This window comes from Manis javanica, chromosome 17, assembly GCF_040802235.1.
Source record: "Manis javanica isolate MJ-LG chromosome 17, MJ_LKY, whole genome shotgun sequence".
NCBI lineage: Eukaryota > Metazoa > Chordata > Mammalia > Pholidota > Manidae > Manis > Manis javanica.
In genome coordinates, this window is record NC_133172.1 from 5554336 (window position 1) to 5569848 (window position 15513).

The 15513-nt window shown below is 51.0% G+C and overlaps 2 protein-coding genes across 11 annotated transcripts; one reads left to right on the forward strand and one right to left on the reverse strand.

Moving 5' to 3' along the window:
- Window positions 1–86: 86 nt before the first annotated feature.
- LOC118973821 (uncharacterized) lies at window positions 87–10017 on the reverse strand. 8 transcript variants are annotated; one of them, XM_073225638.1, is made up of 5 exons: window positions 9773–10017; window positions 7516–7649; window positions 1422–1568; window positions 913–1041; window positions 87–732 (listed from the first exon to the last, which is right to left on the reverse strand). In XM_073225638.1, the coding sequence occupies exons 1-5, from the start codon at window positions 10015–10017 to the stop codon at window positions 455–457; spliced, it is 933 nt and encodes a 310-aa protein (XP_073081739.1). In that variant the 3' UTR covers window positions 87–454. The 8 variants fall into 8 exon arrangements, with proteins under 8 accessions (XP_073081739.1, XP_073081745.1, XP_073081743.1 ...); XM_073225644.1 differs by having other exon boundaries at window positions 7516–7708; window positions 9773–9857; XM_073225642.1 differs by having other exon boundaries at window positions 7516–7713; window positions 9773–9853.
- An 81-nt stretch (window positions 10018–10098) lies between these two features.
- On the forward strand, window positions 10099–14672 carry LOC118973783 (uncharacterized). 3 transcript variants are annotated; one of them, XM_073225637.1, is made up of 6 exons: window positions 10099–10784; window positions 11193–11355; window positions 11428–11470; window positions 11900–12046; window positions 13806–13887; window positions 14361–14672. In XM_073225637.1, the coding sequence occupies exons 1-6, from the start codon at window positions 10099–10101 to the stop codon at window positions 14518–14520; spliced, it is 1281 nt and encodes a 426-aa protein (XP_073081738.1). In that variant the 3' UTR covers window positions 14521–14672. The 3 variants fall into 3 exon arrangements, with proteins under 3 accessions (XP_073081738.1, XP_073081737.1, XP_036881560.2); XM_073225636.1 differs by having other exon boundaries at window positions 11193–11470; window positions 14361–14665; XM_037025665.2 differs by having other exon boundaries at window positions 11193–11470; window positions 13806–13937; window positions 14361–14583.
- The last annotated feature ends 841 nt before the right edge of the window (window positions 14673–15513 follow it).

Genomic DNA, 15513 nt, shown 5'->3' on the forward strand with positions numbered 1-15513 from the left:
GGCTTTCTAAACGCTGGTCACCTGGAAAGCTCGGGACCCCAAACGGCAAGGCAGGGACTCAGACCAATTCACACACCCCAGGTCCAACCTTGCCTTGGGGGAGAGGACACAAAAGAGGGTTGGACTCTGAAAGGTTGGGTGGCACCCAGATTTTATTGTGGCGGGAAGCCTAGAAGGGGGCGGGGATGTTATTGCAAGTCACTCCTTTCTGAGGAGGGGTCTGTTCCTCCGAAGGTCTAGGTCCAGCAGGTGCCTAGGTCAACTCCAGGCCTTGGAAGGGGAGGTGTTCTGAAGAGGGTGTGGGGCTTCGGGGCGTGGCCTGCGAGGGGCCATGCCAACGGGCCTCGCTGCTCCAGGTGCGCTCAGAAGGCGAGGGCAGGCTGAGGACTCAGTGGGCAGGAGCAGAGCCGCTAAGGTCCCCGGAGGGCAAGGCCTGTTCTTAGGGAGTGAGACCTCAAGGGAGGTCCAATGGGCGCACAGCCACGATGAACGGGGCGGGCCCAGCACCTAGCCTCGGTTTCTGGTTGGTGTCCTGAGAGTCCGGGGGTGTGCCCGGGAGGGTGAGAGAACTGGGCAGGTGCACGGTGTGCTTGGTGTCTGGCTCTGACTGCTGTTGGGACGCGGACCTCAGGGCGCCCCGCTGCGAGACCCAGCGCCGATAGCTCATCCGCCTCTCCATGAAGAACCTCACTTTGCTGCAGATGCCCATGTAGTTTAAGTAGCTCAGGATTCCTGGACAGGGAACGCTAAGTGGGTCGCTGGACTCCAAGCCGCTCCCTGGACCCGCGCTGTCGCTCTAGGCCGACCTCCCCCAACCCCTGCCGCTCGGCCCCAGGTGGCCCCAGGCCCTGTCTCGAGTTCTCTCTGGGCCGCCCCCTTCCGCCCCCGGCCCTTCCGAGGCCCTGCTCTCACCGGCCCACAGCATCAAGGCGCCAGCGCCCCAGCACAGGTAAGTGATCGGCAGGTAGGATACCTGTGGCTTCGGGCGCAGCGTCTCACATTGGATAACAAAGAGCGCCATGCTGAGGACAATCAGGAACCCTGCACTGGGGTGGGGCCAGAGATGGACACGAGGGTGGACAGGCACCCCAAGAAAAAAAAGACATCCGCTCCCACCCTTCATGACAAGCAGGCGTGCGCAGATGCACACGCGGACACACACCCATAACAGGCAGAAAGAAACAGGAAACAGGAAGAGGGGGGGAGTTACCCCCACACAGTCATCTCTACTAAAAGGATAAAGTAGAACTGAGATGCACTCAGAGAGACTGGGGCAGAGGCCCCCAAGAGACATTCAAAGACAGAGACCCACCAGACAGCAGGGCAGAAGCTTTGACATGCACCTCCCAAAGCTGGAAAGAAAGCCCTGGGGAAATGTGCTGGGGTGGGGAGGACACCCCTTCCCCCAAGCCAACACTTACCAGTGATGAAGCTGAGGGAACTGAAGACAAGGTCTACCTTGTTAAGGCACCAGAAGACTGGCCTGAGGGAAAGGCACATGGCCAGGAGGAGAATGACACTCAGGCTCAGGGCCAGCATCATGAAGCCCGTGCTCATGTGGGCAAGAACTGCGGCGGGGAGAGAGGGAGAAGGCCCCAGAGTCATCTCGGAACTCTTCAAGGCCACCCTCCGAATTCACCCCCACTCACACCCATAAGCATCCCAACAGACACCCCCAAAGTCTGGCTAAAGACATCCTCAAATTCTCCCGCACTCCCATCACCAAAGTTTCCTCACAGAAACCCCAAAATGATGTCCACTCTCACAAAGTCACCCCCAGTCACTTGTAAAGTCAGCTCAGTCATTCCCACTCACACCCTCAAAGTTGTCCCAAATTACCCCCACTTAACCCCAGAGTTAACCCCCAGATATCCTCATAATCAACTCCCTTATACCACCAAAGCCACCCCACAGGTGGCCCCCAGTCACCCCCACTCACATCCTTAAGGTCACCACACAGAATCATCTCAATAATTTCTAGAATCACCCTCTTCAAACTCCCAAAAGATACGGCATGTCACATCAGTACCCTCAATATCACCCCCAGACACTGCCAATAGCACTCCCAAACTTACCCAAGACACTTTGGTTACCCCTAGTCATCTCCAAAATCACCCTACTTCTGCTAAAATTTCTCCCACTCATACGCCAAGGTCCCCTAGTGAGCCCATTCACGCCCCCAAAATCTCCCCCAGTGTCACCCCCATTCACACTCAGAGCTCCCCACATTCTCCAAATCACCCCTGCCTCAGTCCCCAGAACACGCACACACATGTCCACACAAGAAAAACCTCCAGTCAAATGGTCTAAAACCAATGTACCTAGGAGGTGATCATGCTCAGGTTAAAACTGGTATTTATCCAACTTACAGTTCAGTCTAACAGGAGTTTCAACCTCTTCTGAGAACTGTCTCCTCCTTTTAGCCCTCTCCTACTTTGTCTGCTTTTAAATGGTGCAAGACAGTTTTGGCCAAATGAGGTAAGACTCCATGTACTTTGTTTCTGACAAATCGCACGTCTTTAACACCCAACCAGAAAGCAAAAGTTTAGTCCCATATACAGAACAGCAATAATGCTCTAGGGATCAATTACACATTCCTGGTTGAGGGCTTCTCAAGACTTACTCTGCCCTCTGGGGCCACAAAGGTAGTCATGTGACTCTAGCTGAGCCAATCACAGCGCCCCATCCCCCAGACCACAGTGATTGGCCTTGATATCATGAATCATAAGAGATATTGTTTGGTCACTCAGATGACCAAATATATATTCTGAGATAGATTTAGTCTCCATCTACAGTTCCTGAAAACTGCAGTCTTAAAGGTGAAATGGGTGTTTTGTCATGTTAATGAGAGACTTTTGAATCCCACCCCATGGCAGGAGTGAGGATGAATCAGCCAATGGCCAATAATTTAGTTAATCGTGACTATGCAATGAAGCTGTTACAAAAACCCCTGACAAGAGATTGTCGCTGTCTGCTTGGCTGGGTCCTGCTTCGAGAGAGCTTCTGCACTGTAGGAGCCAGACTGCCTCCACATACCACCGGGCTAGGCCCCAAGCTCCCTGAGGAGAGAAGCTCCTTTATTTGGAGCCTCGCCCTGTGTCTTCATTTGGCTGTTAACTGGTATCCTTTACGTTATCCTTTATTAAACTGGCAGGTAAGTGTTTTCCTGAGTTCTGTAGGCCGCCCTAGCAAAGTAACTGAACCCAAGAGGCAGGTCGTGGGAACTTCCCTTCTGTAGCCAGTAGTCAGAAGCACAGGAAACTGTCTGGGGCTGGGGACAGTCACCTGGAGTGGGGGATGGAGGGCAGTCCTGTAGGATGGAGCCCTTCCCCTGGGGAATCTGGTGCTGTCCCTGGGCAGAGAGCATCAGAATTGAGTTCTTGGACACCCTGCTGGTGTTCAGGAATGTTTGGTGGTGTGTTGGGGGAGAAGACCCCCCTCCTACACACACACACACACACACACACACACTGGAATCAGGTCCTGTTCTATGCACACAGGCCCAAAGATGGGCACGTGACCACAGCCAACCAGCCAAGCTCTGCCATGGGATTTTTTTCAACTGAAGCTATTAGGGACAGCCTGGAGCTGGCTGAGCCGGGACCCAGCCTCATGTGGTACAGAAGCTCTGAAAGAGTAAAACTGAGACGGAAAAGCAGACAAGAGAAGAAAAGAAAGACAGCTGAGATGACACTGGAGACCCTGGCTCTTGTCATCTTAGGGCCCAACCCGATCTGCTGTGGTCAGGAGGAGCTTTCCTCTCCACCATGCGTTTCACCTACTGCACAGTCCCCGCATGCAGCCCTAGTTATAAGCCAGTCGGTGCTTTGCTTGGTCACCATATATGGTTTGGGGCGACCACGTGACCCAGCTGCATAAGACTTTCGCAGGAAACTTCTGCACTCCTTTTCCTACCGGACTTGAGGCCCAGGTACCTGTCTGCCCTCAGACCCGTCCCCTACCCTTCCTGTCTTGTATTGCAAGGACTACATTTCCCAGCCTCCTTTGCTCACAAGCTTATCAGACTGTTTGGCTAATGGGAGGCACTGGCAGAAGACTGGCTCTGGAGGGAGGGGGCAAGCCAGGGTGTTCCCACATACGCACATTCCACCCACCCTCCGCTCCCCACCGCAGCCTTTCTCTTGTCTCAGCGGGTGTCTTCAGCAGCAGCTGCGTTTCTTCCAAGATTCCAGCCACCTCCTCTCTTGTTCTGGCCTAGAAGCATAGCGGCTCCCTGAGTTTACCTCACCATGCCCTATCCTACCCTACTTGGCTTCTCAGCTCTTCTGTCACACATGAAACCAATTCCCTGTATTTACTACCCTCTGAAGCATCTAGAATGATTTTTTTTTCCTAACTAGAACCAGACTTGCCATAAGAGCGTCTTGAGAATAAAGCCCATTAAGTAGCCAAGAAACAGGTAGACAGTGGGGTCTGATGCCGTCACTTGGACCCTTGAGTTCAGCCATGCCTGAAAGCATTCCTTACCCCCACCCTTTTTCACTTAGATGGGCCCATAAGTTCCTTCACTCAGGCTAGTTAAAGTTAAAGTTTCTCTCACTTGTGACCCAAAGACTCCCAACTAACACAGGTCCCTCCCAGAGGTTGGCAAGATGCACAGAATTCAATGCTGCCTGCATGCCGCCAGCCAAAATCAGTCACACACACACACACAAACATGCACAACCAGAACTGAATGTTCACTAGAAATCTAGAGGGAGGAGAACTCCCCAGAGCTGACAAGTAATTGGTAAGGTCTCAGAATCAAGGATGGAGAAATTAGAACAAAAAAATTCTAAATTTCTGCAACCTTAAAAAAAAAAAAAAACCTTCATAACCTATGTTATTTCTTTATGTACATTGTACATCTTAGCACTCAATAAATGGCGATCTGCCTTTTAAGAGAACTGTAATACTATTGTGTTTTCAAAATGATAAATAAAACACATATATACACATAGCTAGCTATACATGCATGTGTATATACATGTATGTTGGTGTGGGTAAAATTGTACCATTTCCAGAGTATCTCGCCTGGCTTTAGGGCATTTGCATATCCTCAGGGGTGGAGAGAAGTTCATCTCCATGTCAGTAGGTAATTACCTGGGCAACGGAGGGCGTGTCTGAACCTGGGAGTTTAAGGGGAGGGGCTGGCTTGCTGCCTTCTTCAGGAGCAGAGGAGAGAGGTGGCCCTGGACTGCAGTTTGTAAGCAATAAATGGGTTTTAAACTTTATTTCTCCCTTTGACTGATTTCGGTTTTTAGAGGTATTTTGCCCCAGGATTTCCTCTCCCTGGACTTAACAGTTGGTATGTGTATATACAGCCATACATACATATAAATACACAGTCATTTTCTCATATACGCAGAGACTATGATGAGAAGAACACACAAAAACTTAAAAATGGCTTAGTAATAGCTGCCCCAAGGGAGTGAGATGGGAGGGGTGGGAGACAGAAATGAGGAGGAGACTCTTACACCCATTAAAATGTTGAACCATGTAACGATCTTGCCTGTTGAAATGAAATAAAAGCAAATTGGATTTTAAAATAAAGAGTATTTTTAAAAATCACACAAAGTTGACATTTTAGGACCAATGGGGAGTGTAATGTAGATTCACCCCTCTTTCTGTCTTCCCAGCACCTTTGAACACCAGCCCTACATTTGGGGACTTTTTCCCCGCGTGTACATCCACAACTCCCAGTAAGGGCACCGGCCTCTCTTTCAGCTGGGACTTCAGCCTGTGGCCAGGCTCCACCAATAAAAGAGGGCCATGCTAGACTTGGAATTGGCAGCCAGAAGTAGGCACTCACTCCATTCTGATTGGGGTGACCACAGCTACCCTCAGGCAGCTACCCGGGGCAGCAGAGAAAGAGGTTCCCCAGTGGAGTCCAAGTCTGGAGAGGCTGGGGTCCACGGGGCGAGGTGCAGCGTGCTTGCCCAGCCAGCCAGTTCTCCACTGGCCTTCGGGCATGGCCCTGATTGCTCAGCCCACAAAGCCCAGTTCTCTGGCCTCTCAGAGATTCTGTTAGCTCCCAACATCCTGTATAAGTTGAATTAAACCAGCTTAAATTGGCTTCTGTTGCTTGTTGGGAGAATCCAGCCTTCTCTGGGGAATGTACATCAAAGCCTTACAAAGTTTTGTCAGCCCTTTTGAAGCGCTGCTGTTCTGTTCTTGGGAATCTACCCCCAAAGCAATTATGCTCAAATAAAGTATGGTAAATACGGGCTGGGGGGATTGTGCTGCATCGTTATGCCCACCCACATCTGTTCCCATTCTTCTGGCAACAGCAACTGGGTTTTGCTCGAAGCAATTCTGCACCTACCGTCCATCCTCTTCTTACGGAAGTTACCCCTCCATTGACGCTTAAGAAAAACGTGTGATTCAGAGCCACCCCATCACAGCATGACATCCTGCTGACCACAGCAACTGGCTCAGGGAAGAGAGAAATCCCAAGGGATTCATATCCCATCAGAGCTATGCCCGCTACACTAGCCTGAGGGCCACAGAAGGCAACTCCTGCCCTTGTCTCTGAGGTTGTTCACAGAAGAAATGGAATCCAGGGGCTGCTGATGACTGCACTGCCACCATGCACAGCTTGCCTGAGGGCCTGACACAGAGAATGCCTTCAGGGACACCTGAGGGACAGGCCCCTGATGACACTCCTAAAGCACCTAGATCCAGCAGTACCTGAACCCGGAGTGATCGACGCCGCTGGAATTTTCCACAACTTGAAACCACCGTTCGTCTTACACCAGCTTAAGTTTGGGAGGTATAAGAGAAAGAGATATCCAAAATGCATAAATAAGATTAACACTACACAGTGTTATGGAAGTTTCCTAAGCACTTATTTTCAGATCTGAAATGCAGGCAGATGCATTGGCCAGGAAAAAAAAATCCTTATAATAAAAACAGCTAACACTGGTGCGGCCCTTAATGTGTACCAGGCCCTGTTCTAATTCCTTTAGGTGTTTTAACTCATTTATTCCTCAAACAGCCCACAGGTAGGTGCTCTGATCACTGCCATTTTAGAAATGAGGAAACCAGAGCACAGAGAGGGGAAGGCACGAGCCCAGGTTTATCCCGCTATCATCTGGGTGGGGCTGGCGCCAGGCCCTGCTGCAATGCTGAACAGCCCTGGACTTGCACAGAGACCTACAGGAGGCAGAATTATTTCTGAAGGAGCTGAAAGCCTCTTATCGTCTTAAACTAAAAACAAAACTGTTTTAAAAAGCAAGTGAGAGAGAACTGTGGTCTTTAGCCATCTAATTATGAGGAAGATTGCTTGCAGGCACGTGTAGTATTGTCTTTCCTGTGCAGTATGACAGTTCCATTTCCTTATCAGACACCTAAAAACTCCAGAAGACTCCCTCACAAGACCTTCAGAGATCCCCAGAATTCTAAAGACTTCTTCCAAGGACACCCAAAAAGATTCCCCCAGAGATTTCTGCTCCAACCATGTCCAGAGAACCCTGCCTCCGGAGCACCCCATAGCCTGTCAAGGCTCCTACTGACCAGTGACTTGGTCCAGGTTGGCACACCTGTGCCTCCCGCAGTTAGGCCAGATGCCCAGGTAGCCAGTGTAGGAGCCCTGCACGTGGGCCATACGCCCATCCACCGTGCTGAGAATCATCAGGGTCGCCAGGATGCTGAGGACGAGACAACAGGCCCGCAGGATGAACTTGTAGTAATTCCAGGGAGACACCAGCTTTACTGGGAAAGAAGAGAATTCTGGGGGCCTGGGTACACCTGCCTCACCCTGTGGCATTCTGGCCTCCATCTCCATGCATAGCCACATCTCTATCTCCACCCAAACTTTACTTGTTACCCTGTTCTCAATTTCCTTCTGCCCACAGCCCTCTCCTCACCCCCACCAAGCCCCAACCACCCCTCATCCCTCTCTGTTCCTGTCCCATCCACAACATTACCTTTCTCTCCAGCACCATTCACAACCCCATGCCATCCGCATATTTTCCTTCTCCTAACCCTCAAACACGTCCGCACCCACGTTCCTGACTCCAAATGCATCCCCACTCTCACCTCTAACCCTAAGGCCCAGGTCATCCCCCTTTCACAGCCCCAGCCTAAGCCCAAACCTATTTGCTTCGTTTCCAGCCCCCTCCTCTCTGGTCCCCGTTCCCCAAGGCCCAGCTCCATCTGCTCTCACCTTCATCCCCCCCATCTCCAGCCCTGTTGCAGATGGCCACCCAGGACTCTCACAACTAGGATACAGGTTCCAAAGCGTGTTCATGCGGCCAAGACCCATGGTATCAAAAGAATGAGCACATGTGGCCCAGCCCCTGTGATCCTGCCAGCCTTCCTGACCCCCCACTGGTCACTTACCTCTAGCACCCCTAGACCTAACAGGGTTCCTCCCAGCACACCAAGAACTTTCCAACCCGGGCCTCTCGACACAGCTCGGGGTGCTTCCCTCTGCCTGGGGTGCTCTTCTTTCACCTTTGCCCAACTGCCCCATTCACCTTTAGATCTCACCTCCAATGTCACTTCCTTCCCATCGCCTTTCCTGAGGCTCCAGCCCCACCTCCAGCCTTCATTCTTGAATGGAATCCAAATGGAACCCATCCAAAGCTCACATCGTGTCACAGGCATCTCTCCGCTGCTGTATCACAGACCTGATTCCCGATCTTGCTCCCTACCGGCCTTCCCAGCAGACCTCCATGAGGGTAGGTCCTCCTACCCTGCTGCACCCCTGTCACCTGGTACAGAGCCTTTGCTATTTATTAAACAAAATGGGTAATGAATACATGAACGGTGGCATCAAGGTATAGCAGCACCATGCATTCATGGTACCCTCTTTCTCTCTTTCCGCGGTACATCTCAATTTGGCTTGCCGAGGAGGTTGGCCACTGGGTTTGGAGCTCAGGAAGGAGCTTGGGGGAATTGAGAAACTTTTAGAATCAAAACAAATAGCCGTGATGTGTGAAAACTCAACAGGTGCTTTTTACAATGGGTTCTGAGTACTTTTGCTTGATATTAACCCATTTTATGCTTACGACAACCCCCTGAAGGATCACTATCTCCTTTGACAGATGAGAAAACAGGCACAGAAGAGTCAAACAGATAATGATGTAATTAAAGACATAAAAGTTTGTGGGTGTGTTTTTTTTCCCAAAAGATCGTTATAAAAGACAAAGGAATGGATGAGGGAGACAGCAGTTTGAAAAGTCCCCACTCCTGACTGGAAAGGCTACACATACTTGGGGTGCCTGAACCCCTGCTGACTTCTCTTGAGCCCTTCCCAAGCTGTGGCTGGGTCTGCCTCCTCTCTCCTTTGAGGATGGGAGGCAGGCCCAATCTTCTGTGGGTCCCTGAGGCCTCAGGGACAGGCGAAGAGAGACAGACACAGAAGAGAAAGAAAGGGACCAAGAGCCATGGAGCTCGAGAAGGGAATCAAGGGCTGAGATTGATCCAGATAAGGCCCTAGGGGCACGCAGGCAGAGAGAATGATAAATTCAGATCTCAGGCCACCAAAAACTGTAAGAACTCATCTCAGAGATGCTGGCGACCCGGCCCTGAATCTTCCCCACCCAGCCCTGACCCTACTCTAGACCCTCTCGGACCCTGTGGTCCCCATCCTGACCCCACTGCAGCTGACCCTGTTCTGTCTCCACTCTGACGGCTCCTTTTCCCCCACCCAACCCTGCCCAGTCCTAGCACCTAACCCAGCTGTGACCTGTTCTTGACCTAATCACGACCTTGCCCAGACCCCACGCTGAATGCATCCTGACCCAGCCCCAGCCATGTCACTCACACAGAGCTGGGGTGGAGTATGAGTCCATGGCCAACGTCCCAACTTCCTAGAACCCCCCACCAACTGTCACGGAACTCCTCGCCCCTGCCCCCAGCAGCAGGCCAGACCGAAGCCCGGAGGCCTGCCTGTGGACAGCAGGAGAGACCAAGAGACACAGAGGAAGGTACAGAGGCACAGGAAGATCTAAACCCCAAAGCACAGAGCCTGAACCGGGAAGAGAGAGCAGCGGATTTCCAGGTGGCCATGAAGGTGCCTGGAAGTGGGGCCTGAGGCAGTTGGCAGGCTGTTCAGTGCATGTGGGAACTGGTCTTGCCCTGCAGCTCCACATGTCCCAGAAGTCCCAAGCTGGCCGCCAGAGCACCCAGCCAGGTTTCCTTCCAGAAGCTTCCAACAACATCCAAGACAAGAGCCAAGACCCTGCGCCGATTACCCCCAGTTTCCAGGTCAGCCTCCAAGAACCTCTACCAGTCAAGAGTCACCAAGTCAGCATCCAAGACCCTCTGCCAGTCGGCGGTCGCCAAGTCAGCCTCGAAGTCCCTCTGCCGGTCGGCGGTTGCCGAGTCAGCTTCGAAGTCCCTCTGCCGGTCGGTGGTCGCCATGTCAGCCTCCAAGACACACGGTCAATAACCTACAGTCGCCATTTCGATACTCAAGATGTTCTGCCAACTTTCCAAACTCGCTATCTCAGTGTCCGAAGCCCTCCATTAACTACTCACACCCCCTGGACCAATATGGAATCCCGTACCTACGGTAAACAAGACCACCCACCAAGACCTCAGAGTCTCCATGCGGGCGTTCAAGGCTCCATGTTACCAATCCAGGCCAAAACCAGTGTTCCCCATTCAATTACTCATAGCCCAGACGCCAGTAGGAAAAGTGTGGAATCAATGATCTGGACCTCCAAGGAGAGTTTCGAAGACTTTGAGGACAGCACTCAACTCAACCAAAATACCCTAGAAAGCAGTATCCACAATTTACCATCAGACAGCTCCCTTGAGGTTGATTCTGGCAGGTGAGAGGCAGAGGGTTCCAGGCAGTAGGCCAGGCTCTGGGCTAGAACTCTGAGAAAGGGGCAGCAGTCCAAGATCAGGGACCAGAAGCATGGCCAGCAGCGCAGAAACTGGAGGTTAGATCTAGATGTGGCAGGGCTTAGAAGCTGGACCTGAAGGTGGCTCCGGCTGGGGTACGCCATAGAGGCTGGATATGTGATTCGGCCTAGAGACTGAATCTGGGGGAGGTGGTCCTGGAAGCTCATCTGGAGACAAGGGGACTAGGAAACAGAGGGCATGGAGGATGGACATAAGGAAGACAGAGTCTGAAGGTGAGGCTGGGTGGGACAGTGTCTGGCAGCTGGACCTGGGGTGGCTGGGTTTGGTGGTTGGACTCAGTGCTGACACTGGTGGTGGGTTATCTGCTGCAGGATTCAGAAGATACGTAGGCACAGACATTCACGGCTGCCCACGGGCTGGTGGCTGCTGCAACAGGCCAAGAAGTTCAGCCACCAGCTGAGCCTGATACTGAGCCTGGCTGGCATGATGATCATCGGTTGCATCTCTCTGGGCCAGGCCTGGATCCACTTCCAGGTGCCATTGACACCCCCTGGGGACCCTGCTGGCCCCCTCACCATCCCCATCGACACCATTCTCTTTACGCAGTGTTTCAACATCTCCTGCATGCATGAGTACGACCGGACTGCTTGTAAGGCCTGCCCTAGACCCTGCATTCTCGGGACTCACCTCTCCTCTGTGTCCCAGGGACCCCTTTCTGCCTTCCCTGGGATGGTCCTCACTGCCTTATGCTCATCCTCACCTACACGATGCCCACTTCACAGTCCTCACAACTCTAGGACCTCACACGTTATCGTGAGGCTTTTTCACCCTAGGAAATCTGTCCTTACCACATCAAGCTGGTTCCTCAATGCCCACCCCATTCCTCATGGCCCAAGAACCTGTTCTTACTGACCCAGAGGGTATACCTTGATGTTGAACTTCAATGTTCTTAAAATGGGGAGAAAGAATTTGCAAGGGAGAGGGTCTGAGAATATTCCCGGACTCACTGGGGAACCTCTCTCCCACGCTCAGAGCCTGGGGGCCTGTCTTGGTGTTCCTGATTCTCTTCCCTCCCCAGACTTCTTGGACGTTACCTGGATCTTCCTCTTTGTCGCCTTCATCACCAGCTTCTGCCTCTCCATCGTGCTCATAAACATCGTCTTCTTCACAAGCTCCAACTTACCCACGCTAGACTTCTCCAACATCATCAGCAGTATCTTGACAGGCATGGCACTGAAATCCTTCCCTCAGGAAGCACCTCACCCAGCACCTATCATGATAGCCAGCCCCCTCCCCAGCCCACCCCAATCCCATCCCCAATCCCGATCCTGTCTCCCTCCAAATCCCCAACCCAACCCAACAAAAAATATCAACTTCCAGCCCAACCCCATTTCTACCCCATACCAGCCTCCACGTCACCTCCCACCTTCAATCACTAACAAAACTCAAACTCGCTCACCTCTGCTTTGTGATATCCAGCTCCATCCCCGCCCCATTACAACTCTGTCTCCTCTCCCAACTCCAAACCATTCCCACCACCATCCCCAGCCCCTCCCCAGACCTCAACACCCTGCTCAACTCGATCCCTTACGGTCATTCCCAATCCAACCCAACCCGACCACCTGCGAACCTCACTCCCAAACTCAACCCAACTCATCCCCAACTACATCCTCTTACCAATCTCTAGTTGATCCTCATCCCCCACCATAACCTCCATCCTTACCACTAAAACTTTAACCTCTTCCCAGTACACAACCCATTTCCAATTCCAACCCCATCCCAAATCCTGTCTCCCAACCACCAGCAGCTTGTGTTTCTGTTCAAGCTACTTAACCTTTCTGAGCCACAGTTTGCTTATCTGTAGGATGGGGATAAAACTTCTACCACGTGGCAATGTACTGAGGATTGAATTAGAAAGTCATTACTTGGCGGTAGCTATTTAACTTTAACTTTGCACAAGTCCTTATCATGATAATTCTCCCATCCCCCCACCAACCAGATAACTCAGAATTGACATTCTCGTTAGAATAGTTTAATTTTCCATTTGCATGTCAAGTCAAACTTTTTAAAGTGGGTTGGTTGGGGGGGCTTTCATTTGGAAGTGAAGGATATTGTACTCCTCTCTCTTGTAGTAATTGACCTTAACTTTCAGAAGAACGTTCTTGGGGAGTGATAGTTAAGACCTAGCCTAGAGAACACTCAACTTCCTGTTTCCTTCTTAGTAAATGGTGTTTATAGTTTGCCTAGTAACTCTTCCCGATTGTTTTAAATATAAGGTAAAAAGGGTAGAAAACACTTCCATTTTATGTCATCCAAAATAGGACATTTTTTTCTATAAGAAAATCATTTCTGCCCATTCCCCCTTTTAACTCAAGGGAATGCACCTCCTGAATTTTTTCAATAACATGAAACAAATCACCCAGTCCTCCACTGTGTGAAAAAATATCTTTTCCTTTTATCTTTAATTCATGTCACTTCAAAACAGAACAAAAATATCCAGAATGGCTGAGTTCCTGGCCCATTGCTTCAGAAGCCCACAAATTAAAGACCCAATATAATGATAATGCTCAGTCTCAATTTGTGAGGACCCACTGTGCCAGGAATTGTGCCCATCTCAGTAACTCCTCACAAGAGCCCAAGGGGCTAGGACCTACGATTATGCTCACTTTACAGATGAGGAAAATGAGGCCCAGAGAGATGGAGTGGCTGTCCTAGGGTGGCAGACATAGGCAACACAAGAGCTCTGGTCTTTTGATGGCTCCAAAGTCTGTGGTTTCAGGGCCATTTAACCATCGTTTGGTTAAAGAACATTTGCACTTCCCATGTCCTCTGCCATGGCACTGTCTGGAGCTTCGTTCCCTGCTTGCGAGCAGAGGTATGGGGAAGTGTAGAAGTGGGTAAACAATAAGCAAGAGCCAGGCAGCCGACTATGGGCAAGGGTCACCACACACCTCACGCCCATCATAACGCCTGTCCTTGTGCAGGAAGCAGCATGATCCTGGGGGTCCTGTTCTACCTGAGGCAAGCGCATGAGTACCTGCAGGAAGGCATGACCTACAGGCTGGGGTGCAGCTTCTACCTGGCGTGGACTGGCGTCTTTCTCTTCCTGATGACTGGTCTGGGCTTGGCGGGGGCTGGGTTCGGGCATGGGCTCAGAGATGCAGATGGAGACTGTGTGCTAGAGTTTGGGATGGGGACGGGGTTGTGGACAGGGCTAGGTGGCACTGAGGGGGGAGACAGAGTCAGGAGAGGAGACTGGGGTTAGGCATAGGGCTGGATGTGGGGATAGGGTTTGGCTGGGTTCTGGAAATAGGTTGGGGACCGTAGGGGATGAGTTTAGGTTTGGGTTGGAAGATGGGGGTTTGGGAAAAGTGGAGGGGGAGGGGCTGGGCTCAAATTTAGGAATGGGATTGGGACAGGTGAGGGATGGGATGGAGTTGGGGATGGGGTTGAGTTTGGGTTGGGGACAGTGGTTGGGCTTGGGGAGAAGACCGGGATCAGAGTTGCACCTCACCCTCTCTGCTCACTTCCTCCCCCAGGCTTCTTTTCCTACCTGAACTACGTGAATTTCTGGTCCAGCATGATGCTCCAGGCAGTCTGAACCTAGGACCGGGGACTCATACCACCTCTGGCCTGACAACGCTGCTGTCCAGCCCTCCTCTCCCACCCAGAGTCCTAGTCCTTTTTCAGTCCTTCTGAATCCCCCCTCAGATTAATAATCTGTATTTTTAAATAATTTGTATTTTTCACCCAAAATATTCTTTTTGCTCCGTAATTTGTGTTTTGTGGGAATGCCATCCCTCCCTGGGACCATCTCTGGAGTCCTCAGCAGTAGAGGAATAGGTGAGGGAAGGGACTCAGGTGGAAGAGACACAAGGCACAGGGTCTGGCCTGCAGACGGTGCTCAATTATTGAAGACCTGGTTCTCCCCAAGCCCTTTGGGCTTCACCCTTTAATCTTGTGACCCCGATAATTTGCCCCTCCTGAAGCAATTCTGCCCTTCCCAGCAGCTCCTGCCATGACCTACCCTTTTTTCTCCCCCCATCTCCCAACACAAGGTTGTTCTTTAGCACTTTATTTCCCTAAAGGGTCCCATTCCTTCTTTAATTTTTTGTCTATTTTATTTATTTTTAAGGCTGTTTCTTGTAGCAGATTTTTGCAGATGGTTTGGAGGCCAACAAAGTCATCTGCTTAATAGTTCAGGGCTAAAATTCAAGTACAAAGTTATATCACTGCTTGGGTCTCTCCGCACTCCACCTGGGGGTTCCATCTACCTCCCTCTCACACAGTGGTTAAGCTGGCAGGTTTTGAGTCTAGGCCCTGCTACCTAATAGCTGTGACCTGTGGCAAGGTGTTGAACCCATCTGGGTCTCAGTTTGCTCATCTGTAAAATGGGAATAGTGATAGTACTTCAATCTAGACAGAGTGTAACAGAACACCTGGTTCATAGCATGTACTCTTTATGTATTGCTACAATAATCCTTCCTCTTGTCTTCCACAAAAGGCTCTCAAAGTTGTTAATTTTTTATGAAAACTGAGCTGCAATTATGTGCCAGATACTGGATCTATAGCAATGATCAAACTAAACACAAATCCAGGTCGTAATGGAATTGCCATTTCAGAGGGGAAGCAGAAAAGAACGTCCACAGATAAGTTAGGGGAAGAGAACTATGAAGAAAAAGGAAGGTAAGG